The following is a 27,809-nucleotide window of genomic DNA, read 5'->3' as shown; positions in this document are numbered from 1 at the left end:
TAAAGGCATTTACATACACTCCTGGAAATTGAAAAAAGAACACATTGACACCGGTGTGTCAGACCCACCATACTTGCTCCGGACACTGCGAGAGGGCTGTACAAGCAATGATCACACGCACGGCACAGCGGACACACCAGGAACCGCGGTGTTGGCCGTCGAATGGCGCTAGCTGCGCAGCATTTGTGCACCGCCGCCGTCAGTGTCAGCCAGTTTGCCGTGGCATACGGAGCTCCATCGCAGTCTTTAACACTGGTAGCATGCCGCGACAGCGTGGACGTGAACCGTATGTGCAGTTGACGGACTTTGAGCGAGGGCGTATAGTGGGCATGCGGGAGGCCGGGTGGACGTACCGCCGAATTGCTCAACACGTGGGGCGTGAGGTCTCCACAGTACATCGATGTTGTCGCCAGTGGTCGGCGGAAGGTGCACGTGCCCGTCGACCTGGGACCGGACCGCAGCGACGCACGGATGCACGCCAAGACCGTAGGATCCTACGCAGTGCCGTAGGGGACCGCACCGCCACTTCCCAGCAAATTAGGGACACTGTTGCTCCTGGGGTATCGGCGAGGACCATTCGCAACCGTCTCCATGAAGCTGGGCTACGGTCCCGCACACCGTTAGGCCGTCTTACGCTCACGCCCCAACATCGTGCAGCCCGCCTCCAGTGGTGTCGCGACAGGCGTGAATGGAGGGACGAATGGAGACGTGTCGTCTTCAGCGATGAGAGTCGCTTCTGCCTTGGTGCCAATGATGGTCGCATGCGTGTTTGGCGCTGTGCAGGTGAGCGCCACAATCAGGACTGCATACGACCGAGGCACACAGGGCCAACACCCGGCATCATGGTGTGGGGAGCGATCTCCTACACTGGCCGTACACCACTGGTGATCGTCGAGGGGACACTGAATAGTGCACGGTACATCCAAACCGTCATCGAACCCATCGTTCTACCATTCCTAGACCGGCAAGGGAACTTGCTGTTCCAACAGGACAATGCACGTCCGCATGTATCCCGTGCCACCCAACGTGCTCTAGAAGGTGTAAGTCAACTACCCTGGCCAGCAAGATCTCCGGATCTGTCCCCCATTGAGCATGTTTGGGACTGGATGAAGCGTCGTCTCACGCGGTCTGCACGTCCAGCACGAACGCTGGTCCAACTGAGGCGCCAGGTGGAAATGGCATGGCAAGCCGTTCCACAGGACTACATCCAGCATCTCTACGATTGTCTCCATGGGAGAATAGCAGCCTGCATTGCTGCGAAAGGTGGATATACACTGTACTAGTGCCGACATTGTGCATGCTCTGTTGCCTGTGTCTATGTGCCTGTGGTTCTGTCAGTGTGATCATGTGATGTATCTGACCCCAGGAATGTGTCAATAAAGTTTCCCCTTCCTGGGACAATGAATTCACGGTGTTCTTATTTCAATTTCCAGGAGTGTATTTTCAAGTCTACCTGGACGCGGCCATATAGTGGGAGCAATCCCGGCATTTCTCCGACGTAATTTAGGGAAACCACGGAAAACCTAAATCAGGGTTATCGTCAAATTCTTGTGCACTTCATGTTTGCTAGCAGAAAGAGTTGTGTATTTTCTGTATCAATAATTCTGTGCATGGTGATTATCGAGTTACTTCATGTAACACCTATTTTGGACAATTTTGTATCTGTAGCGATGTTTCTATTACGTCAGTTTGTAGTATTGCTTATGTAGAATGCTGTATCTATCATGGAAATTCTTTGACTATGTATTCATATTTCATTTATGTGAATTTTTGAACGACTATGTTTAAATTATGCTTGTGGATTTAAATAACTAACGGAGTGACTGGTATGTAACATGCTGTAAATGACTTGGTCCGTAGTTAGGGAACATAGGGTTAGATGTAAAAGATACGGGGAAGCCTCGCAGCAACGGAAGAAGCCCGACGGAGTGGAAAAGGTGTGATTGGCACGCAAGTGGCTACTCGTCCTTTGTGAAGGGTAAGGAGTCTGGGCTGAGCAGTGCTGTCGTTAATACCTCGCTAGCAGTAGCGGATCACTGCGGCTCATATTCTTGGAGTTTTGAGGCCAGAAGAGCTTAAGGGCAGTATTTATGGGCCTCGGATGCTGCATTTGGCGATACCATTATCATGGCATGTGCAAATTGCGCCACCAGCCTTCCACTAAATATTCCTTTAATTTACGTCTATGGTCACAATATTTTTTGTTTAACAGATTACCGGTTTGGCCGGCCGAAGTGGCCGTGCGGTTAAAGGCGCTGCAGTCTGGAACCGCAAGACCGCTGCGGTCGCAGGTTCGAATCCTGCCTCGGGCATGGATGTTTGTGATGTCCTTAGGTTAGTTAGGTTTAACTAGTTCTAAGTTCTAGGGGACTAATGACCTCAGCAGTTGAGTCCCATAGTGCTCAGAGCCATTTTTTTAGATTACCGGTTTCGGTCTTTAAACAAAAAATATTGTGACCATAGAGGTAAATTAAAGGAAACTTATTACATATACGGGTCACTGTTTTTTCGCGACGATGTCGCAGCTTGTTCCACTGAATTGTTTATATTTGACGCTCTGTAAATGAACCAGGTATTTGGAAATTTGGTTGACTTTAAAATAATAATTGTGGTATTGCTAAAAACTATCTTACACACGTGATTAGCCCAAATCACAAACCTGGACAGGAATCCTGCCCAGTGTCCTAATTTATTATGAGAAAGTGGTTGAACTTGAATTTAATATTGTGTTGTCATTTGCACAGCCAATTATACTTTTTAGCAGGTCAAAAGACTGCTTATGAAAGCACATTTGTTATTTAAAGAGTTATAGTTTGTTGTGCTTTATTTAATTAATAATAAGAATACTTACCATTTCTCATACATACTGGTGTAGTTTTGTTAATGAGCATGGTTCTTCAAATCATGAAAATTCAAGGGTCCTCATGTACTACGCTAGTTAGTGAATGAAGCGATGCGAAGGCTCCTCCAGAGCCAGTGTAGTTAGATTTGCATTATGTTTAGTTGCTTCAGACCGAGTTTAAGAAAGAACTATTTACTGTGTTATCTATTCTAATGCAAGTTGGTTAATGCACAGGCATAGAGACCCTGTACTAAGCAACGTAGTTGTAGTTTATGATTATTAGCAGACCCCCTGATTTAAATTCAGAATCATTTCAAGCTTGACCCTGTTCAGTATTGCCACTGGTTTCATGTGTGTCGGTACATGGTTTTATAAACTGTTGCACCTAGTTGATTCAAGTTACATGTTGTTGAGAGGCGTATGTTACTGTTTACTATCTCATTGGCCATTTTTTTGTTAGTAGCACATTTATCTGCAAGGTTAGGTTACTGTGTTGCAGCACTGCCTTCTGATTTATCATTTTGCTTGACAGAAGAACGCCTACTAAGATTGGCGATTGGTTTTAAGATGTACTGTTACAACTTGCTTTTGTGCTGGGAGAATGTCTGTTCATGACCCACCGTCTACTGTTGGTTATCATCTACTGGAATGTTTCGGAAATGATTGTTCTGTTTCCATTAGGTTATCTTACGGTCAAAACTACATAAAAATTCCCCCTATAGGTATAGCGTTAGCATAGATTGCCGTTTAAGACGACCGGTGTCACCATTACAGCACCATACACGTGAGTTAGCACAGCTAAGAAGCAGTCGTAAGCCCAGGTTGGCACTGTTTTTATTTACGTTTCTAAAGCAAAATTACAAAGAAACACCGAGAACAAATGTTTCACCTTCCCTCCTCTACTCTTGTTTTCGGCTCACCTTGTTGAGCTCCGCCTCTGACGAGAAGCCCAGGCCGTAGACGGTGTTGGCGCGCACGTCCGACCACTGCCCGAACTTCTGCGACGTCTTGGTGAACGTCATGTTGGGCGTGATGGTGCTGTTGATCACCGCCTGCAACAAAGCCAAACACTCAATAGTCCCATCCTTTTTCTGCATACTATGCGAGCGTACCTCGGCCCTTACGCAAGGTTGCTAAATGTGGTGCATTCATGACGGAGCACCGCCACATCTTTCTGCTGATGTAAGATGACATGTGGTGTGCAAATATGTTCCAAGACAGATGGGTCCAAACTCCGAGGCCACATCCCCTAGATCCCACGTACTTTTTTGTGCGCGATCATCTCTAAAGTGAAGTGCACAGCACTCGCGTTTATATGGTTATGAGGCTGGAATAGCGAATTGCATAGTCTCGTGGAAATTTGAGAACTGTCCAGGGGTGTTTGAAAGAATTCGTAACTCACTGCAGAGACGAGCACAGTATTGCATCCAAACGTGACGACGACACGTGAAACACACCTTTCAACAGGCACGACTGGCTAATAAATTTTTACATATTTGAGCCCGGTTTGTACGCGTATTGTCATATCAAAAAAATGGTTCAAATGGCTCTGAGCACTATGGGAATAAACATCTTAGGTCATCAGTCCCCTAGAACGTAGAACTACTTAAACCTAACTACCCTAAGGACATCACACACAGCCATGCCCGAGGCAGGATTCCAAGCTGCGACCGTAGCAGTCCCGCGGTTCCGAACTGCAGCGCTTAGAACCGCACGGCCACTCCGGCCGGCCCTGTCATATCGCTGGCTTAGTGCTTGCCGAGTTCGATAGATAATTTCAGGCAAGCCAGCAGCAGTGTGGAGCAGAACAGTACGACCGCCGCGTGGTGTAGACAGGGCGCACGGTCAAGAAACGGTCCGAAACGACAACCAGTTTAAAGGGTACCACCCCACCCAATTGTACTCCCGGGCGTGTTACAGGTTAGTTGGGGACTTCATAGAAAAGTTTACATTTCTACTAACTAGGACAGCATTTGACAGTCAAGTCAGTGGCTGCTCTTAACCACACATTTCTAATTATCTCGTGAGCAGCTCTTTCGTGGACCCGTATTTACCGGAACGTTTCGGCTTCTATTATCGTAAACTTTCACCCGTGTCAGTTTTGTCTACTAATCATACGTGTACGATGTATGCAAATTTTGCACTTGGGCGTCTCTGGCACCCCAAGCAGCCGCTTGTGTCGCTTGGCCCTTAAACAAGCCCTCCTTACACTGTATTACAGTAACAATTTCTTCCCACGTAAAAATTTCGTCGAAGGTTCAGTAACCTCCCACTGACACGAAAAGATCTCAAGATGCATGTCAAAAGGTAAGGGATAACTAAATTAAAGACATACACACGATCTATTCACAATGTGACCGCCGCCTATGTTCGACTTCAGCGTGCAATATCCAGCTACAGAAGGGCAGATGGCGGCACCAGCAGTGGAGGATATACACTACTGGCCATTAAAAAGGCCTCGTCTAAGGAGGAGAAATGGTTACCATCACGTTTCCGACTGATAAAGGTCGGATTGTAGCCTATCGCGATTGCGGTTTATCGTATCGTGACACTGCTGCACGCGTTGGTCGAGATCCAATGACTGTCAGCAGAATATGGAATCGGTGGGTTCAGGAGGGTAATACGGAACGCCGTGCTGGATCCCAAGGGCCTCGTATACTAGCAGGTGAGATGACGCATCTTATCCGCAAGGCTGTAACGCATCGTGCAGCCACGTCTCGATCCCTGCGTCAACAGATGGGGACGCTTGCAAGACAACAACCATCTGCACGAACACTTCGACGAAGTTTGCAGCAGCATGGACTATCAGCTCGAAGACCGTGGCTGCGGTTACCCTTGACCCTGCATCACAGACAGGAGCGCCTGCGATGGTGTACTCAACGACGAACCTGGGTGCACGAATGGCAAAACGCAAATTTTTCGGATGAATCCAGGCTCTCTTTACAGCTTCATGATGGTCGCATCCGTGTTTGGCGACATAGCGGTGAACGCACATTGGAAGCGTGTATTCGTCATCGCCATACTGGCGTATCACCCGGCGTGATGGTATGGGGTGCCATTGGTTACACATCTCTTTCACCTTTTGTTCGCATTGACGGCGCTTTGAACAGTGGATGTTACATTTCAGATGTGTTACGACCCGTGGCTCTACCCTTCATTTGCTCCCTGCGAAACCCTACATTTCAGCAAGATAATGCATGACCGCATGTTGCAGGTCCTGTACATGCCTTTCTGGATACAGAAAATGTTCGAGTGCTACCCTGGCCAGCACATTCTCCAGATATATCACCAACTGAAAACGTCTAGTCAATGGTGGCGGAGCAACTGGCTCGTCACAATACGCCAGTCACTACTCTTGAACTGTGGTATCGTGTTGAAGCTGCATGGGCAGCTGTACCTGTACACGCCATCTAAGCTCTTTTTGACTCATTGCCCAGGCGTATCAAGGCCGTTATTACGGCCCAGAGGTGGTTGTTCTGGGTACTGATTTCCCAGGATCTATGCACCCAAATTGCGTGAAAATGTCATCACATGTCAGTTCTAGTATAATATATTTGTCCAATGAATACCCGTTTATCATCTGCATTTCGTCTAGGTGTAGCAATTTTAATGGGCAGTAGTGTATCAAGCGTGCCGGGGGGTGAGGGGGTGGGGTGGGGCGGACACGAAACAGTGCAATCGCTGTCGTAATGCGGAAACGGAGCGATTTATTTAACGTTAAAAAGGACATTATCACTGGCCTTTGGGCTACGGGTGGAAGCATTTCGAAAATGGCTAAGTTTGTAAACTGTTCACGTGCGGCGGTGGTTAACGTATACAGCGCACGAGAAAACGGCGCTGACGCAACTGTACTGCACCACGAGCCCTCGGTGACAGGGGTGGACTACGGCTGCGGAAATGCGTACGCACTAACAGACGTGCCACTGTTGAGCAGCTGACAGACCAGTTGATCCGAGGGGCTACCAATATTGTTTTCCCAACAACCGTTCAGCGGTCGTTACTGCAATGGGCCTTCGCAGCAGGCGCCTGGTTCACGCACCCATACTGACTGCTGTTCATCGGCGACGATGGTTGGAATTTACACGTCAGAGCAGCAACTGGACGTTCACAGAGTGGCGATAGGTGGACTTTTCGGATGAGTCACGTTTTATGCACCATCGATCACGCGGCCGTTGGCGTGCACTAGCATGAAACGTCGGAAAGCAGACACCTGAAACAATCGTCGGGAGATATATATGTGTGTGTGTTTTCTGGGGCTTATGGGCGCTCAACGTCGAGGTCATCAGCGCCCTGACACACATTAAAGCGAGCGAATGTGGACAGACCTAATAAAACTGAAACACACACGCAAAGAAAGCAGGAAAAGAAGGAAAATGCGACATAAGAAAGTAGAACGTAAGGAATGGGAAAACGTAGCAACAAGAATGCCACAGTAAATTGTCATTGGCTGGCCACTTAGAGAAAATATGGGCGAGCTTGTCACACAGTGAGCAAATTAAGATCCTCTCCCAAAAATCTTTGTAAAAACATTTGACATGGCACAGAACTTTAAAACTTGATCCACATTCGTCCGAGTGTTGCCTAAAAGAGATGGCAGGTCCGCTGGCAAGTCAGCCGTGGCCCGCTGGTCAGAAAATAAAACGCAATCCAATAAAACGTGGCGCACAGTGACCTGGGCGCCACAAGCACCACACATTGGAGGGTCCTCTCGCCGGAGCAGGAAGCCATGCGTCATAGGACTGTGGCCTATCCGAGGCCGAGTGAGGAGAACCTCGTCCCGTCGACGGGGCTGAAAGGAAGTACACCACACACGCGTTGTGGGCTTGACTATACGGAGCTTATTGTCAGTCACTTCCGACCACTCATCCTCCCACCGACGCACGACTCGTGAGCTCAACAGCGAGGTGAGTGCGTGCAGGGGTATAGCACACTGAGATACTTGTGGATCGAGACACGCCTCCTTGGCTGTGAAATCTGTCCTTTCATTCCCAGCAATGCCGACATGTCCCGGAACCCAGCAGAAAGCCACCACCTTCCCCAATCGCTGTAGGTGGAGGAGGGCATCCTGGATGGTCTGGACTATTTTATCTGCTGGATACAAACGTTGCAAAGAGTGAAGGGCAGTTAGTGAATCGGAACAGACAAGAAATTTAGGACAGGAATAATGTCTCATCTGCTCCGGTGCCCGCAAGATCGCAGACAATTCTGCATCAAAGACAGTAAAAGTCTGAGGCAGTCGGACCTTGAGGACACGATCCGGAAAAACAACAAGCAACCAACGGAATCCCCTTGTTTCGACCCATCCGTAAAAACAGTTACATAGCAATCGTCGGGAGGGTCCGGGGAGGAGGGCATTCCCTGAGTGATCTTGTCGTTCTGGAAGGCAACTACGCGTCTATCTTTGGGGACCGTGTCCACCCCTGCATGCAATTTGTTTTTCCGCGTAGTTTGGAGAGCACCAAGATGGGTTTACCATATTGCCCTGGCCACTAAACTCCCCAGATTTAAACCCGTATGAGACTCTGTGGCACCACCTGGATCGGGCGGTTCGCACCATAGATTCTCAGCCGAGAAACCTGGGGCAGCTGGCCACGGCACTGGAGTCGGCATGATCCAGCACCCCTGTCGGTGCCTTCCAGAACCTCACTGACTATCGCAGCTGTTAGCACTGCAGAAGGCGATTATTCAGAGTTTCGACAGATGGTCACATTCGTGTGACCGGACATTACAGAATTTTTAACAGCAGGTACAAGAAATAGGATCTATTGCCCCGACAATGACTAGATCATTAGAGAAAGACCAGGAAATAAGCCATACCCTTTCGAAAAGAGCCATCACGCACTCGCATTGAGCGAGTCAGTGACTCCTCGGAAAACCCAGGGATGGACGCCCGTCCTCTGTCACCACAAGCTGTCGGAAAAAGACGACAGTGGAGATCCTAAGCCGTACCCAGTCTGCGGAACTCGCACTAACTCCATCACAACCAGGAATGAGAAGAAATCGCGACTTCGCATTGTGTGTCTTTATGGCTCGCTCTGAAGACGGGTGAACGATTTACGGCCCAAATATTAGCACAAGACAAAGTTCAGTTACGGCTGAATTCCCGAAATTTTATGGAGCGACAAGATTTATACCTTCAGGACAAGTATTAAGCACTTTCATCAACCATATTGGCATACCTACAATTGTTTTATTCTGTATCTGTGGAAGAGATAATTACCATGTCAATGAGGTAGTTACCACAAACAATGAAGCTGAAGAAAAAAAAATCTCTTGTAGATAACTGTTCGCTCCCTGCATTAATTTCTTCTTAACTGTAATAAATTTAGAAGAATTTAACACAGGGAGCAAAAGGTTATCTACAACTCACACAGAAACAAGGCTGCAATTATAAGAGTCAGACGACATGAAAGGGAAGTAGCAGCTGAGGAGGGAATGAAATAGGTTTCTAGCTTACCCTCCACATCTGGACACAGAGCAAGGTATATCGGAAACCAAAGAAAAATTTGGAAAGGGAATTAAATTGCCGAGATAAGAGGGAATAACTTTTGTGGCATAATAATTCTATCACAGATGATAAATAACTTGGAACGGAAGTAGTACTTCATAGGAAAAGAGGTTATACGAGTAACATCAACAAAAATAAAACAAGGATCACGGAATGTAGTCGAATTAAACAAAGGCCTGCCAGGAAGGAATTAAACTAGTAAATCAAACATTGAAACTATGGACGATTTCTGGTATTTATGCAGTAAAATAACTGACGACTCCCGAAGTAGAGATATAAAATGCAAACTGAGAATCACAAGAAAACCTTTTCTGTAAGAGAGAAATGTGTTAACACAGATTATAAATTTACTGTCCGGAATTTTTTCCTGAAGGTAGTTGTATGGAGTGAAACCTTGTACGAAAGTGAACTGCGGACGATGAACAGTTCAGACAAGAAGAGAATAGGTGGTTTTGAAATGTGCTGCTGCAAGAGAATGCTGAAGATTAAATGGTTAGAAAGACAAGGAAGTAGGATGTAGGCATACTGAATAGAACTGGAGAAAAAAGAAATTTATGGCACAACCCAACTTTAGAAGGGATCGGTTGAAAGGACAAATCCTGTACATAACCAAGGAGCACGTTGCTAACTTCATTGATGAAATGAAGAGTTCTCGTAGCTCACACGTTACTTCGCGACACGACTCATACCGCTGGCCTCACCCACCGCTCTCTAAACAAAAACAATACTCTCCTGATGGAGACGTCGCCCCATACGCACGTCTGCCCGCCGTACCCTGTCTGCCTACCAAACAGAGGCTTCAACTCGATTCGTTTCAGACAGTGCGCCAACAGGCCCATCTTTACAGCGAGGGTGTTTCGTAGCCGAGCAGGTACGCTACCAAAATGTTTGGTACCAGATACCTGTAACTGTTTAGCTTCGTATCACGCATTACATTCTGTTAAACTAGATGTCGGTTTTCTGAACGCCGAATAAGTGTATTTTATATTAAAATTACATTAAGTCAGCGACACCTGCTTAACATTACTTGCAAATCGCCAATGTATTAAAGTAGTTTTGCCAATGTGGACCCTGTAGGTGTTATTGTCTTGCTGTCGACATGCATTCTGCACAGACTGACAAGATAAGCGAAGCACACGGAAGAGGAGGAAACGAAACGAAATGAAACTTCACATGTTGAAAGGGTATGTGACGTTATTCCAGTGATTACAAAATCGAGTCAAATTTACAAAGTAATTGGCCGTATAAGTCCGGTACGACGTCGCACCACCTCTGGTCTGCATTCATTGACTACGACTGTTGTGAAGGGTGTCACAAATCCACTGCATGCTCTTCTGAGGCAGATTGGCTCACAACTGTTGCAACTGGTTCTAGATATCCTCGATATTGGCACTGGGCCAGAATCGACGTCCGAGCTGGTCCCAAAAATTGTCTATCAGAGACAGATCTGGGGGCCTTGCTGGCCACTGGAGCACCTAAGTATCACGAGACAGTTCAGAGCCACGTGTCACGAGTGGACGAGCATGGCAGCACGATACTGTCACATGAGACTGCAGGATGTACCGTTGTGGCATGAGTGTTCGCTCAATCACTACTAGCCACGGCCTGAAGTCATATCCCCCCCCCCCCCCCCCCAGCACACACACACACACCACGATGCCAGGTGTAACTCACTCTGCCTCTCCAAAACATTGGCAGAATGCGACCTCCGCCAAGGTCGCTGCCACACACGCCAGCGATGGTCATCCAGGGCAGTGCAGAACCGCGGTTCATCGCTGAACACAATGCGGCGCCACTGATCAGCAGTCCATGCTTCCTGGTCACGGCATCACTCCAAATCAGCCGTTCGTGTTGTGATGTTAACGTCAGCCTGCGCACTGGACGGTAATTTCTTAGTCTGGCTGCTTCTAGTCTCCGACCAATGTTGCGGAGTGTCAACTACTTGTTCTCGGATAGCAGGCATGATGTGAAAGGGTTACGAAGTTCTTGGTGCACAACCCAGACAGTGATCCTCCCTTGTGGTGGTTAGACGTCAGACGTAGTCGCCCGGAACCTTGATGACGAGTAAGTCAGCATTCACCTTCACGTTCCCTGCAGACCAACATCGGGTAATTATCAAATCCTAATATCCCACAAATATGGATATTGCACGATTCTACCCGCTGATCAAATGGAGACCCACAAGAGGCCCCTCTCAAAACTCTGTCAAGTGCTGATAACATTTTCTTCCTCCAGTACGTGCCTTCTGCGAGTACTCACAGTGGCCACCCAACATCTGTCCGCCTCCATAGCTGACTGGTCAGCACAGCATAATGTCATGAAAGTGGCCCGTGTTCGATTGCCGGCCGGATCGGATATTTTCTCCACTCAGGCTCAGGGACGTGGTGGTGTTGTGTTCACCATCAATTCAGCCTCATCGAAACGCCCGAAGTAGCGTCAACTAAAAAGATTTGCACCAGGCGACCAGTCTACCAGACGGGAAGCTGTAGCCACACGCACATTTCATTTCACCCCACCTCCGACACTGTTCACGCCCCTTAAATAGCCTACCCAACCCCGGAAACAACATTTAACACGATCTACACTAATGCACTCTATGGCCGTTCTACCCGTCAGAGAGAATTGCATAGCACTATACTAACACCTCTTCCTGAGCTCAACGTCTCACTCGTTATAGAGGGATGCTGACTCAGTTTTTCAGGCTAGCAAATGGGAAGTTGCGGTACAGAAAATGGCCCAGAGTTCACCAGTGTGTGTGTGTGTGTGTGTGTGTGTGTGTGTGTGTACTGAGTGAAGTGTTATGAAACAATGTGTGTATAGTGTGTGCAGTGACTGATAGTGAGATATGATTGAACAGTGTGGCATTACATTATTTAGTAATTTATTTGTAAAAAAAAGTATTGTATACCAGGAGTAAATACACTCCTGGAAATTGAAATAAGAACACCGTGAATTCATTGTCCCAAGAAGGGGAAACTTTATTGACACATTCCTGGGGTCAGATACATCACATGATCACACTGACAGAACCACAGGCACATAGACACAGGCAACAGAGCATGCACAATGTCGGCACTAGTACAGTGTATATCCACCTTTCGCAGCAATGCAGGCTGCTATTCTCCCATGGAGACGATCGTAGAGATGCTGGATGTAGTCCTGTGGAACGGCTTGCCATGCCATTTCCACCTGGCGCCTCAGTTGGACCAGCGTTCGTGCTGGACGTGCAGACCGCGTGAGACGACGCTTCATCCAGTCCCAAACATGCTCAATGGGGGACAGATCCGGAGATCTTGCTGGCCAGGGTAGTTGACTTACACCTTCTAGAGCACGTTGGGTGGCACGGGATACATGCGGACGTGCATTGTCCTGTTGGAACAGCAAGTTCCCTTGCCGGTCTAGGAATGGTAGAACGATGGGTTCGATGACGGTTTGGATGTACCGTGCACTATTCAGTGTCCCATCGACGATCACCAGTGGTGTACGGTCAGTGTAGGAGATCGCTCCCCACACCATGATGCCGGGTGTTGGCCCTGTGTGCCTCGGTCGTATGCAGTCCTGATTGTGGCGCTCACCTGCACGGCGCCAGACACGCATACGACCATCATTTGCACCAAGGCAGAAGCGACTCTCATCGCTGAAGACGACACGTCTCCATTCGTCCCTCCATTCACGCCTGTCGCGACACCACTGGAGGCGGGCTGCACGATGTTGGGGCGTGAGCGTAAGACGGCCTAACGGTGTGCGGGACCGTAGCCCAGCTTCATGGAGACGGTTGCGAATGGTCCTCGCCGATACCCCAGGAGCAACAGTGTCCCTAATTTGCTGGGAAGTGGCGGTGCGGTCCCCTACGGCACTGCGTAGGATCCTACGGTCTTGGCGTGCATCCGTGCGTCGCTGCGGTCCGGTCCCAGGTCGACGGGCACGTGCACCTTCCGCCGACCACTGGCGACAACATCGATGTACTGTGGAGACCTCACGCCCCACGTGTTGAGCAATTCGGCGGTACGTCCACCCGGCCTCCCGCATGCCCACTATACGCCCTCGCTCAAAGTCCGTCAACTGCACATACGGTTCACGTCCACGCTGTCGCGGCATGCTACCAGTGTTAAAGACTGCGATGGAGCTCCGTATGCCACGGCAAACTGGCTGACACTGACGGCGGCGGTGCACAAATGCTGCGCAGCTAGCGCCATTCGACGGCCAACACCGCGGTTCCTGGTGTGTCCGCTGTGCCGTGCGTGTGATCATTGCCTGTACAGCCCTCTCGCAGTGTCCGGACCAAGTATGGTGGGTCTGACACACCGGTGTCAATGTGTTCTTTTTTCCATTTCCAGGAGTGTATAATGATTGTGTCCAACTAGAAGTCTGTATATGTATGTGTATACGAATTGGCTTATTTTAAATTGGTCTAAACTTGTAGATACTTTGACATGTCCTACATCCTTGTAAAAAGAGATATGAGGATGAATAAAGGTGCTACTACTACTCCAATCATTTACATATCTGCCGATGGTGTGTACGTGTAGGAAGTTAAACTGACATCCGACCATGTCTTCTGCGTGCTTCACATTCTTTTCTTCCAGGCAGTATATATTCACCGACGATGGAAGATTTGACCGGCACCCCTACCAATACCCAGGAAAGCTGTTGCAGTATTGTAGTAATGAGTTCGATAATATTTACTAAGGTTACTACAGATTCCGAATGCAAAATAGCATGGGTAAAGTTAAGCATCGAAGGTGGGTCAAAAATGACAATCGGATGCTATTACAGGCCGCTTGCATCACGAGCTGTAGTGACAGTAAGTTTCCTGATCACACGGCTGTAACCGAGGGAGACGAACTGTCAGGTATAGAACTGGGAAGTCATGCGATCAAAACTGGTGCCATAGTCAGGACTTCGCTTACCATTATTCTGAATATCTTGCCAAAAATTACTTCGAAAAGACTGTTCGAGATGCGACTCGTGATCATGTCTCAGACATCCTAACAACAAACAGACCAGAACGTTGCGAATCAATTAATGTAGAGGAAGGCATCAGTTATCATAAGGATGTGATTGCATCAATGACAACAAGTGATATAAAGACTGTTAAGATACGCAGGAAAATAATTTTGCTTAGCAAGAGTGCCAGGATACAAACTTGAGTATCTAAGCAGTCAACATCAAATATTTAGTTCTGAGAACAAATAGAAAAAATTCAAAAGCATCGTTCAATACGCCTTACACAATTATGTTCCATGCAAGATTTTAAGGGATGGGAAAAACCCACCGTGTTTAATAGACATCTTATAAAACTGCCACGCAAACAAAGGGAGCTTAATCACATATTTCTCTTCACGTCGAGTCCTAGTTGACAAACCAAAAGTGAACGAAGGGAAAAGGAGCGTAATCAGAGAAGCTTTCAATAATTTGGAAGTATAATTCTGCCAACCGATATGACTAAAAACCATAACAAGTTTTAGTACTATGTAAAATCAGTAAGCGGATCGAAATCAACTATTCGGTCACTCATTGACCATGCTGGCACCGAAACTGAAGATGACAAACAGAAGGCCGAAATACTGAATTTGGTCTTCCGAAATTGTTTCACCGCAGACTATCATAACATGGTCTCTCCATTCAATCATAATATGAAATTGAAGATACTGAGATAAGCGATCGCGGAATAGAAAAGCAGCACAATCACTTAGTAGTGAAAAGGCATCTGGCACAGATGAGATACCTCTGAGATTCTACAGCAATTATGCGGAAGAACTTGCTCGACTTATAGCAGCATTTCATCGTAGTTTCCTGGAGCAAAAAACGGTACCTATCGACTGGAAACAAGTGCAAGTCATCCCCGTTTCCAAGAAGGGTACAACAGATGCCTGTAATTACAGGCCTACACAGTCCCATAATGCAGTTTAGTAATAAAACTGCGAGCTTACCGAGTATCTGATCATATCTGCGACTGGATTTAAGAGTTCCAGAACTCAACTCGTCGCTCTGGTCCTTTGTGGTCTTCAGCCCGAAGGTTGGTTTGATGAAGCTCTCCATGCTACTCTACGCTGTCCGAGTCTCCTCATCTCCAAATAACTACTGTAACCTATAACCTTCTGAATCTGCTTATTGTATTCATCTTTTGGTTTCCCTCCTCGATTTTTACCCCCTCACTTCCCTCCAGTACTAAATTGACGATCCCTTGATGTCTCAGAATTTGTTCTATCAACCAATCCGATCTTCTAGGCAGGTTGTGCCACAAATTTCTTTTTCCCTCAGTTCTATTCAGTCCTCACTATTAGTTACATAATCTGCCAATCTAATCTCTAGTATTCTTCTGTAGCATCACACTCAAAAATTGCTCTTCCAAGTCCTGTGCCGTCTCTGATGGAATTACAACGTCATTGCCAAGCCTCAAAGCTTTTTTCTCCCTGGATTTTAAGTGCTACTCCAAATTTTTCTTTGGTTTCCTTTACTTCTTGCTCTACGTACGCACTGAATACCATCGGGACAGGGTGCAACCCTATCTCACTCCCTTCTCAATCACTGTTTCCCTTTCATGCCCCTCGACTCTTATTACTGCCGTCTGGTTTCTGTACAAGTTGTAAATAGTCTTTCGCTCCCTGTATTTTACCCCTGATACCTTCAGAATTTCGAAGACAGTACTCCTATCAACATTGTCAAAAGCCTTCTCTAAGCTGTAAATGTTATAAACGTCGCTTTTTATGGACCAAATCGATAGATGTAAACGCCATCTTACTAGCACTCCAAGGAAATGTGATAGGACCGTTATTGTTATAAATGATCTAGTAGTTAACGTCGGTAGTTCGATAAGGCTGGTTGTCTACAAGAAGGTAGCAACGCCACAAGACGGTATCGACTTGCAGAATGACCTGCACAGGACTGATGACTGGTGAAGGCTTTGGTAGTTGACGCGGAACGTAAATAACTAACATACTGAGCATTCATGGGAGAAGAAATCCACTGTTGCACGCGCCATTTAAAGAATGAACAGTTAGTCGTATCAGAACAACACTCCGGCATATATAGGCAGGTGGCTTTCGGCGTGCAGGTGTAGATTAGTATCAGTGAGCAGAATAGATATTTCTTCATCTTAAGATCAGTTTGGATTCCGTAGAAATGTTGGAACATGTGGGGCAATACTGACCTTACGACTTATCTTACAAGAAAGATTAAGGAAAGGCAAACCTACATTTCCAGCATTTGTAGACTTGGAGAAAGCTTTTGACAATGTTGACTGGAATACTCTCTTTCAAATTCTGACGGTAGCAGGGGTAAAATACAGGTAGCAAAAGGCTGTTTACAATTTGTACAGAAACCAGATGGCAGTTGTAAGAGTCGAGGGACATCAAAGGGAAGCAGTGGTTGGGAAGGGAGTGAGACAGGGTTGTAGCCTCTCCCCGATGTTATTCAATGTGTGTATTGAGCAAGCAGTGAAGGAAACACGATAAAAGTACGTATTGTATGTCGTTCTCCATATACAGTGCGGTCAGGAATAGTCTGAAAAGCATGTAAGGGTGTTGCAGGGTCGACTGCGCTGAGAAGTAATTGTTAAAAAAATCGATACGTTGCGCCATTTCACAGTCAATTAGCATCGAAATTAGCCGATCATGTCGCCGCTCGTGCGAATTCAAGAACGCTGCCAGATACAATTAGCGTAAGTTGTTCTTATAGCGCAGATGACAGCGCACGAAATGCTCAGCCTTTGGCTCGGTTTCGATCCAAACAAAGAACACGTTTGGCGACACCGTCTCTGTCGGGTTGTTTGAATTTGCGGGCGCAGCGGCCTGATTGGTTAACTCCGATGCTTATCAGCTCGAAAACAACGCAACATATCGACTTTTTTAGCAGTTACTTCTCAGCACAACCTATCCTCTCACAAGCAGACTGCTTCTGACCACCCCGTATGGCTGCCCGCTGATTGGTCCGGTTGTTGTGCCGACGGCTCAAGCCGTCGTTCTTGATCGGTTCGCATAGTCAGTCCGACACGTTGGTTCAACACCCACGCGCAACCTGGTACTTGGCAAGTGAAGCCCATGTGAGCCGCCGCGCGCCGCCGTTGCTCGCGCCGTTTACACTCGCAGTTTGCAGAGCCTGTGCAGCCGCCTGTCTCGGCCGCCACGAGTCTTCCTTCCGAACTCTCGGTGGGGCTCCATCAATTATTCATGGCGCCCTCTCTACGGGCGGAGACACTACACGTGTTCCCCGTGAGAGGGAGAGATCCCCCTTGACCTGCCGGGGCCATATGCTCTGAACCTGAAAATACCAAACGGCTCCAGCCTACAGGGGCCCTAACGCCGGGATGTATTATTTAAAGCGTTACGCGTTCTCTGAGAAGAAGTGCTTGAACGAAAGAAAAACCAAAATTATAACATCTACGGAAACTAGCCGACGTCAAAACAACGGCTTTAATTTATGCAAGCTCCACAGAATGCATAAAACCAGGCAGCAAATGACAAATGGAGCGCTGTACATCAAACGATTCCTTAGTGCACCACTGCTATAAGGTCATTGCTAGCGGACGAGCTGTTTTGTGTGATGTTCCTTCTTGTAGATTGGTGTTCTTCGGTAGAAGCCCGTAATATTTTCGGTAGAAGCCCGTAATATTTCGATAGTCTCGCTTTCTACTTATTGTCGACTGGACAGAAGTTGTTTTTTCAGAATGACGCCCAAAGGAACATCCTCCATGAAGTTCTCTCGTGCCAGGTGTTGCATTATTTCTCGCCAATATGGTTAGGACAGAGGAAGGCTGTGCCTGCAGCCAACTATTGGTTTACGTGGACGTAGTATTTCAACTTTACGTAAACCAACAGAGTATTAAAATCATCACACACTCGTTAATAACAAGCGAATACATATGCTATTTCCTATCAACTGCAAAGGAATACATCTGTAGGTGTCTGAGAAATTCGGAAAAACAAGCTCCGAGCGCAACACACACACAATATATATCAAATAAGTGCAGCCTAACTTGCATTAAGGTACCGCACCAGAGTGTCACTTTCGCCTGCATCGTCTTGACCATCGTCGCGGCCCGGTTGCGGTGCCAACAGCTACAAGTTGCGTAGCTGATGGCAACCAGAAGGAAAAGGTCTAGAGGCAGCACGTCCGTACAAAAAGAAGTACCAAATCATACAACATTTCAAGCCCTTTTTAGGCGTTTGTGTGTGATATGGGTCCTTTCAACACGCGAAGGTGCAGGAAGACGGCGGACTGGGTGTACGCCAGATCTAAAGGACAAGGATCTACAGGATATGTTGTCCCTAGACAGTTTTCACGTGCTTGGACGTACACAAACACGATCTGGGCTTCTTCCCGACGTGAATACCGAATCATTCTGCTGCGTACAGTACGCTGGGTCAATCACACAGCTAGCAACACACACATTAAGCAGACTGTATGCACATATGTAGGTCTGGGATAATCCTGACACTACATGTGTGTTGTGTCCGTAGTATTAGCGTACTTCACCGTCCTGCTTTGCAGATGGGCATGGTTGGAGAAAGTTCGAGATGGACAGAGGAGGAATGGAGACACACACACACACACACACACACACACACACACACACACACACAGAGAGAGAGAGACAGAGAGAGAGAGAGAGAGAGAGAGAGAGAGAGAGAGAGAGAGAGGTGTAGATCGGCAGATGGGGAGGGTACGACAGGGAGGGGGGGGGCGAGAAAGAGGGGGTGAGAGGTGGGGAATAGAGGAGCTGGGTCAGTGAAAGGGACGCGCAGGAGATGGGGACAACGAAGAGAGGGACACAAGGGGGAGAGTGGTATTGATAGAGAGATGAGGGAAAGAGGAGATGGTCAGAGAGAGGGGAAGGAGGAATGGGCAGAGTGGGGGGGGGGGCACATAAGATGTTGCAACATTTGTATCGAACACATATGTGGACAAAGCCACAGGAAACAGGCAAGCGGTATGTATGTACAGGAAATCCTCTCAAACCCCTGGATCGACTCCAGTCAACTTTGGTACACAAACAGCAGCCTTCACGAAAATCAGCCCCATCCCAATAGGGGCAGAGAAAGACAAAACACATGTTTTTCAGCTCATGTTGTACAGGCTGCCTTGCATGATAGACTTTTGTGTTTGAAAAGTATTGGCCTGCCTTATCGATCTGTTTTTTTGGGCTGTCGATATGTCAGCAACAGGAAATAGTTTTCCAGCCCCTGATGTGTAGGCTGTCCTGCACGACACACACGTTGTTTTGAAATGGTATCAGCCTGTTTTATTGACCTGCTCTGCATGACAGCTTACACGTCAGGAGCAGAAAACGGTTTTCAAGCCCCTGACACACAAGCTGCCCTGCACAACAGGTATGTAGCTGGAGTAGTATCGGCATGCTTTATCAACACGTTTTGCAGGGGCCACACATGCGACTGGGTATGGCTGGGGGAAGGTTGAGATGGACAGAGGAGGACGAAATGAACAGGGAGAGAGTGGGCAGAAGGAGATGGGCATATATGAACAGAGAGGGAGGGCAGGTGGAAATGGACCAACAGAAGAGTGAGGAGGAGATATGTGTAATATACGAGGGTTGTCCAATATTTGAGGGCTGTCCAGAAAGTAAGTTCCAATCGGTCGCTAAATGGAAACCACAGTGAAAAATCAGAAACATTTTATTTGAAAGAGTTAGCTACACTTTCCAGATACTTCTCTACATAATCGCTGCTCAGACTGACATCTGTCGGAGCGTTATACCAAATTTCCAGCACCATCATCCCTGACAGCACAGCGGTACGTCGACGATATTCTACGTCCCATTTTGTTGCCCTTCACAGGAAGCCATCCTGGGCTTACATTTCAGAAAAATAATGCCCGCCCGCACACGGCGAGAATTTCTACTGCTCGTCTTTGTACTTGCCAAACCCTACATTGGCTAGCAAGGTCACCGGATGTCTCCCCAGCTGAGAACGTTTCGAGCATTACAGGCAGGGCCCTCGAACTGGCTCGGGCTTGTGACGATCTGACGCGCCGGTTGGACAGAATATGGTATGATATGATATCCCTGAGGAGCACATCCAAAAACTCTATCAATCAATGCCAAGCCGAATAACTGCTTTCATAAGAACCATAGGTGGTCAACGGGTTATTAACTTGCTCAATTTGTGAAGCTCTTTCTATCGAACAAACCATTAAATTTTTCTGAAATTGTAATTATTGGTTTGTCTGTACACATAAATCACATCTACCGATTTCCGTTCCATTCGAATAATTCCTTCTTGGTGCGTCGTTCTTTTTGTTTTAGAGTGTAATATCGGCAATTTAAAATGGATTCAAGATACATTTGGAGTTAAAGCTAGATCTGAACTATTTAGAAGAAGAAGAAAACAGGATTACGTTGATTTGCGAAAGTATATTGTTGAAGCTGGGTTTTCGGCAAACGCTGTAGTAAAGACTTAAGATCGTGCGAAATTAATGAAGAACAAGAAGGAAGGAGGGCAGCTGTGTCCAGTTTGATTCTGAGACTTGAAAAATTGTATAGTTGCAGCTCACTCGAATATTTGATCCGTCACAGCACAGCTCCACTGTTATATATATAAAAACCAGTTAATGGCGTGAGCGAAGGACATAACGGGAAACAGCACGACGGACATTTGGCGACTTTATGGCTCTTGGTCGTGTGCAGGGACAGTTTAGCAAAATGGTCGCTTTAGGCATGTGACTGAGGCCGTTAAGGTCAAACTCAGTGGAGAAGACAAAGATAATGTCAGCCACAGACCTTGTGCATAATCGACATTACCAGAAAACTTAACAGGTATAAATTCTCCTGTAGTTCCTGTGGGAGGTGCGAGCTTGCAAGAACAACTGAGTCAGCAAAACGACAGGGCCCAGTGCAGGAGGTTGTCTGAGCAACAGGTGAAGACTGGCCGACGGTTTTCGTAGTGGCATAACAGGTCATTTGCAGGCGGGCAGTGCTCGGAAAGGAAGTTTATAAGGACACAACTCTGCGGATAATCATACATTTTCTACGTGTTTTACGAAGTTTGTTTTATTAATTGTGCTGAAAATTATTCTTGTAAATATATTGTCAAGTTACAAATGCTATTTGATATTTAAGAAAGAGAATACGCATGGAATGTTAACATTTTGTAAGTATGAAACTTCCTGGAAGATTAAAACTGAGTGCCGGACCGAGACTCGAACTCGGGACCTTTGCCTTTCGCGGGCAGTGCTGTACCATCTGAGCTACCCAAGTACGACTCACGACCCGTCCTCACAGCTTCAGTTCCACCAATATCTCCTCTCCTACCTTCCAAACTTCACAGAAGCTCTCGTACGAACATTGCAGAACTAGCACTCCTGGAAGAAAGGATATTTTGTAAGTAGACACGCTGGCTTAGTCAGGGAAAAGCTATTGTCAAAGGGTATAATAAATTGTAAATGTATTATCGCTGGGCGTGCGAGCGCGCCAAAAAAGTAACAGTTCGGAGTCGCGAGGAGACTGTTGTGGTCGTTGGTTGTATGTATTCGCCGGTGTGGCTATGCAGAACTGCGCAGATAAAATGTCTGTTTCCGAAGAGCGGAGCAGTGGAAACCGAAATGGTTGTTTTGGCGGTTGTTTAATATGGGAAAGCTAAGTGTATGGCATTTATTGCGCAAAGTACAAATGCAGCAAAAGTAATTCACATAACATTAAGAGTAGTGTGGGCCCTTGTTATTGGCTATGGTATGGCAAGAAGATCAACCTGTGCTACATTTTACCGCTAAATGAAGCCGCTCGTCAAACCAACGGCATCAGAAAGTGAAGTGAAATCTAGACTTTTTATAACTAGAAATGTAAAAGGTTGACCAGCTTAGTTGGAATTTTATTGCTTCAATAACATTGTTTTCGTGTATATTGTTACGTAAATAATTTTCCTAAGTCATTATCCAAGTATTATCCATCCTATCCCTTTGTACGAAGCGAGATAATCAGAAAATGAAGTCAACATTAATTTGTTAGATTGTCAAAACATAATTTTTCCAACTTTTTGGACAATTTCGTAAAAAAGAAATCTTTGGTTGTAGTATGAATGTCAGAAACAGAACGATGCGAAATCCAGCATTAATTCATTTGCTAAAAATAGAGTAACTTTCGTAACAAAAAATTGGCAGTAAAACTTTACGTAACTTGGACACTGAATTTCACTGTCAAAGCACAGTTCTAATTTACAGCTTGTGGCGTAATTTGTGACTTTTATTACAAAGTAATATGAAAGTAAAGGCCGAATTCACACAACCTTTCTGCTTGCTACAATTACGACAGTCAGTATTACGGTAAGTAACATAGCAAAAGAAGTTTCTGTCCACAGCCTGTGAACAATTTTACTTTAATTGATCTTTGAAATTTAACATGATATGCAGTATGTGTTTGCTATTTGATTATCATCTGAGTACTGTGACGTGTGGTGTGAAGTACTTGAAAGTGTGTATTAGGTACTGTTCCTACGTCATGACGCCAATAACTATTTTACGTAGGATTGCTTACGAGTATAAAGTTCAGTTTCAATTGAATTATTCTTGTTCCGGAGAAGAACTGGCGACCGCTGGTTATTTTGATTAATGACATACTTTGAAAACCTTTTTTCCAAATTTTTCACTAACTACTGCTAATTAAAAATTAGTGTACGTAATAAAAATACATAAAGTTAACCGAACTTTGTTTCTAACTGTCATTGCTGACGTACTGAGCAGTGGCGATTCGGTTATAGCTTCATCTACTTCTCTCGGTTTTGCATTATTCTTCGGAGTGTCCGCGCGGTTTGAGGCGCCATGTCAACGGACTGCGCGGCCCGTCCCGCCGGAGGTTCGAGTCCTCCCTCGGGCGTGGGTGGATGTGTTGTTCTTAGAGTAAGTTAGTTTAAGTAGTGTGTAAGTCTAGGGACCGATGACCTCTGCTGTTTGGTCCCTAAGGAATTGACACACACATTTGAACATCTTCGGAGTAAATGCCTTTTCCCCACAAATTAGGGACTTCCCTACACGGTGATATAGAAAAGCCTAACTAGCCAGAGAGGTGGGAGGGTTGTAAGTTCCTTGAAAGTTAATCTGAGGGCGCAAGATAAATCAGGTGGACAAGGTGGGTGCGGAGTGACTTCCCAACCCAACTACTGTATAGTGGTTTTTGTCAGTCTAGAAGAATGAGGGCGGGCGTTATCGTGGAATAATGCCACTTCACGCAGGCTTCCTGGTCGTTGTTCTTGGTCTGCGTTTGCAAGACGTCTCAGTTGCTGCGGTGTCAGCAGTTGATGGTTACACCTCGGGGAAGCACTTCGTAGTACACCGCATCGTCGTTGCTCCATCAGGTGCATAACATTATCTTTTGTCGATGAGCGCATGTCTTTGTACGGAGAGCTGCTGTTTTCTTCAGACTTAAACATCTCTTTCTTTTCCTTATGTTAGCACAAACAAGCAATTTCTCGTCACCAGTAATGGTACTGGATAGGAACGGTCGATGTTCTTCTCGTGCCAATTGATAACGAGCGAGCAGAGATGCACATACGGCCATCCGCCGATTTTTGTGACTTTGGCTTAGAACGTGGGGTACCTATAAAGATGATTTTTAAACCTTAACCACTGCATGCAACCGTCGTACGAAGGTGAAATGATCTGAGTTCATTACATTTGCCAGTTCTCGAATACATTGAAGTGGATTATTATGGCTTAATACGTTTAAACGATTTTCATCACACCCTGAAGGTCTTCCTGAACATGTGGAGTCACTGATGTCACAACGGTCCTCCTTAAAATGAGAAACCTATTTTGTTGCCGTGCTCTGTCCAATAGTATTATCTCCATACACGGCGCAAATGTTAGTGCCTGCCTCTGCTGCTGTCACTCCTCTATTGAACAGAATAATATGTCGGAAATATTCCGATTTCACACTTGGCACTCCATTTTCTAGCGTCCACATCTCCACTCACTACCTCCAAATGCCGGCCGCGGTGGTCTCGCGGTTCTAGGCGCGCAGTCCGGAACCGTGCGATTGCTACGGTCGCAGGTTCGAATCCCGCCTCGGTCATGGATGTGTGTGATGTCCTTAGGTTAGTTAGGTTTAAGTAGTTCTAAGTTCTAGGGGACTTATGACCACAGCAGTTGAGTCCCATAGTGCTCAGAGCCATTTGAACCATTTATCTCCAAATGACAATATGTAACCCCAAATACCAACAGTGAACTACGTAACGTTTGCGACAGCCCCGGACGGTGCACAAGTCCCGCCCAATCACCCTCCTCCACACTAATCCATATCCTAAGCTCCGCCCATGGTCTGCCGCATGTTCCAACATCAAAGTTTTTCGTATCACAGATATGCCAGTCATAACAAGGGAGAAAATCAGTAGTTAGTACGAAATACAGCTTTCCCGGTACCATTGTGAAAAGAATTGGAAATATGTTCATTGAATATGCGAGTTGAAAAATCATCAATAAGAATGAAAAATATAAATGGTATCCACACTGTTTTTTTTTTCCCATGAGCTTTCATCTGCACTATATCAAAGAATCTGATATTTGTTAACTGCAGTGACCGCAAATTTCCATCACCTCGCGTAGTGTAAGAAATTCTATTGGGAAATATTAACTGGTAGTATCGCCAAGGATGCTGTCCATTATCTCGATTATCTAAAGTCAATATTGTGCATAAACAAGGCAAAGTCGATGTCTTGGCTTGTTTCTGATTACATTAAGACTAAAGAATATAAGACTGGGATGATGTAGAAATGCGTAATGCAAGCAGTCAGATATTTATACAGTGACATTCTTCATTAATATTTGCCTGTGTAATGGGTGAATTTTTACTTGTGAACTCTTATGACTGCTTGCTTATAGCAGACACAAGATTACTTTGAGTTCTTCTTCAGTGTTTTGAGAGCTTTAGAGCTGCCTATTGTTAAACATATGTACATAATTTCATCAGTGTCATTCCAACACATCTTTTCGTACTTTAATGTATGTTAGATATCAGTCTTGAAAGCAGTTGGCCACAACAGTCAAGATTAGGTACCTGGTGTATGATAACTTTATTGAGAATGCATATCTATGTTTCATTTTGACAGTATTACACAAACTGCTAAGAAGTACTAACAGCACAACACTGCTAGTAAGAACTGCGGTAAAACAAAAAACGACGAACAAAATCACGACAGCGACGAGGACTACCAAAGATCATATTGATGCGCTCTTGGTTGGTGTGGCTGGGGGTAGGTGTGGAGGGGGGGGGGGGGTAAATGGGCGCGGCTTGTACAAATGTCCGGGGCTGTCGCTAACGTTTCCTCAGTGATCTACAAATGAATAATGACTATCGATAAATAAATCCATAGCAACCGGAACACGAACATGCAAAACAAAAACGCTGCGAACTTAAGCACCAACCTAATATTATGCTATATTGATGAAATTTTGTCACTGGTACCATTTGTCACTCAATGCACGCTGTTAAAAATTTCAGTTAATTGTGTCTTATTTTACACGGCGTTCCAGAAGTGACAGGTGTAAGATGGAGAAAATTGAGGCTTGTAGTGTGAAAAAGTTATCGTATCTGGAGGGTAACAGCGCCCCAGAAATTCATGATGAGGTGTCGACACACTATGGAAATGACTGCCCATCTTATAACACTATTGTGAAGCTGAAAAGGAATTTCCAAAATGGCCACATGTCCCTGACAGACGAGGCAATTGCACGAGTCAGCAGGAAAGGTCATGCTTTCAATTTTTTGGGACTGTTGTGGATTCATCCGCACAGATTAACTTGCAAAGGGTCAAACCATGACTGGCAGATACTACAGCAATCTCCTGGGGCAGTTACGAGAAGCTCCTGTTAAGAAACGCCGCGGCATGCTCTCCAGAGGCGTTCGTCTTCTGGTTGAAAATACTCAGGCTCATTCACCTCTAGTTACAGTTGACAAACGACGGCATGTGACTCTGAGATCTTGCAGCATCTGCCTTATTTTCCCAATCTCGCACCAAGTGACCTTTCTTGTTCGCAGAAATGAAGAATCCACTGCCTGGACATTACTGTAGTGGAAGAGTCGTTTAACGCAGAATCTGCAGACTTCTACATCAAGGTATTCGCAGGGTCCACAAACTGGATGGTGACTATGCAGAAAAGAATCAACAACAACAAATCAATAAAAACTCTCAATCGCCTGTTTTTAACAGTGATAATTAGAACTTCACGATATGCGCTCGTGTATGTCATTTTACAAAGATATCTGTGTTAATGACGTGGGCTGGTCATGCAAAAGAATTTGTAAATTGTGTATTGCTACTATAACCCAAAGTGCAGCGCTGGAATCGATACAGTGTCAGATCATCATTGTCCCACCCGCAACTAGGATCGAACCGATGCCTTTTGACCTAGAACATTTCTGTTTCAATTAAGGGGGCAGACCTGGTTGGAATTTTTTGGCCTAATTTTTTTGGCCTATAAGGGTCCCTAGAGAGTCCATTTTTAAGATTCATTCATATAAAGTGTGCCATAAATGTTAAAATGCGTTAGAAACCACGATTTACTGCATAGGGGTCTCGCGCATCGGAGCGTTCGAATTCAACCGATGTAATACTTAAAGAGTTACCGACGGAACAGGGATCCTGTTGGTTTCGGATAGAATCACAGAGGTCGTAAGTATCAACTAACGCTATTCTCAACAATATTTCTCTAACATGATTCGTTTATGGTGAACAGTATGGTTCTTGTCTCACGTTTGCTTGTCATTTCGCTTTTTTTTTTTACACGGGATTGAAGACGACAAACGTTTTTTTACGGATAGAAAAGGTTCTAAAAATAATCGCAATGGCGCAAAAAACGCTTCGACTGGTAAGAGGAAGCCATTTAATCGATATAATTTCCTCAAAATGTTTCGAAATCGGTAAAAAATCAACTCTACGGTCCTGGCATTACCGATTAAAGATCGGTTCAATTTCAATATTTAAATGGCACAAGATGAAAGTTTAAACGTTTGTTTCTTCAAAACAACATTTTTCAAGTTGCCGGGAACTATAACTCATGAAAAATACAATACTGGCCATTAAAATTGCTACACCACGAAGATGACGTGCTATAGACGCGAAATTTAACCGACAGGAAGAAGATGCTGTGATATGCAAATGATTAGCTTTTCAGAGCATTCACACAAGGTTGGCGCCGGTGGCGCCACCTACAACGTGCTGCCATGAGGAAAATTTCCAACCGATTACTCATACATAAACAGCAGTTGACCGGCGTTACCTGGTGAAACGTTATTGCGATGCTTCGTGTAAGGACGAGAAATGCGTACCATCACATTTCCGAATTTGATAAAGATCGGATTGTAGCCTACCGCGATTGCGGTTTATCGTATCGCGACATTGCTGCTCGCGTTGGTCGAGATCCAAAGACTGTTAGTAGAATATGGAACCGGTGGGTTCAGGAGGGTAATACGGTACGCCGTGCTGGAACCCAACGGCCTCGTGCCACTAGCAGTCT

The 27,809-nt window shown here is 45.9% G+C and overlaps 2 protein-coding genes across 6 annotated transcripts in view; both read right to left on the bottom strand.

The window, feature by feature from the left end:
* The window catches only part of LOC126263671 (homer protein homolog 2), a 334,081-nt gene that overhangs the window by 79,432 nt on the left and 226,840 nt on the right, over positions 1–27,809 (bottom strand). For all 5 annotated transcript variants that reach the window (XM_049960782.1, XM_049960784.1, XM_049960786.1 and 2 more), the window contains exon 3: positions 3,763–3,894. In XM_049960782.1, the coding sequence (XP_049816739.1) occupies positions 3,763–3,894 (132 nt within the window). The remainder of the gene's footprint in view (positions 1–3,762; positions 3,895–27,809) is intronic.
* Positions 1–27,809, bottom strand: part of LOC126263669 (peroxisomal multifunctional enzyme type 2) — a 533,675-nt gene that overhangs the window by 473,138 nt on the left and 32,728 nt on the right. The window lies entirely within an intron of this gene.

The sequence above is a fragment of the Schistocerca nitens genome, chromosome 6 (assembly GCF_023898315.1).
Source record: "Schistocerca nitens isolate TAMUIC-IGC-003100 chromosome 6, iqSchNite1.1, whole genome shotgun sequence".
Taxonomy (NCBI): domain Eukaryota; kingdom Metazoa; phylum Arthropoda; class Insecta; order Orthoptera; family Acrididae; genus Schistocerca; species Schistocerca nitens.
The sequence above is the reverse complement of the archived record's forward strand: the minus strand, read 5'-3'. Positions and strand labels throughout refer to the sequence as shown.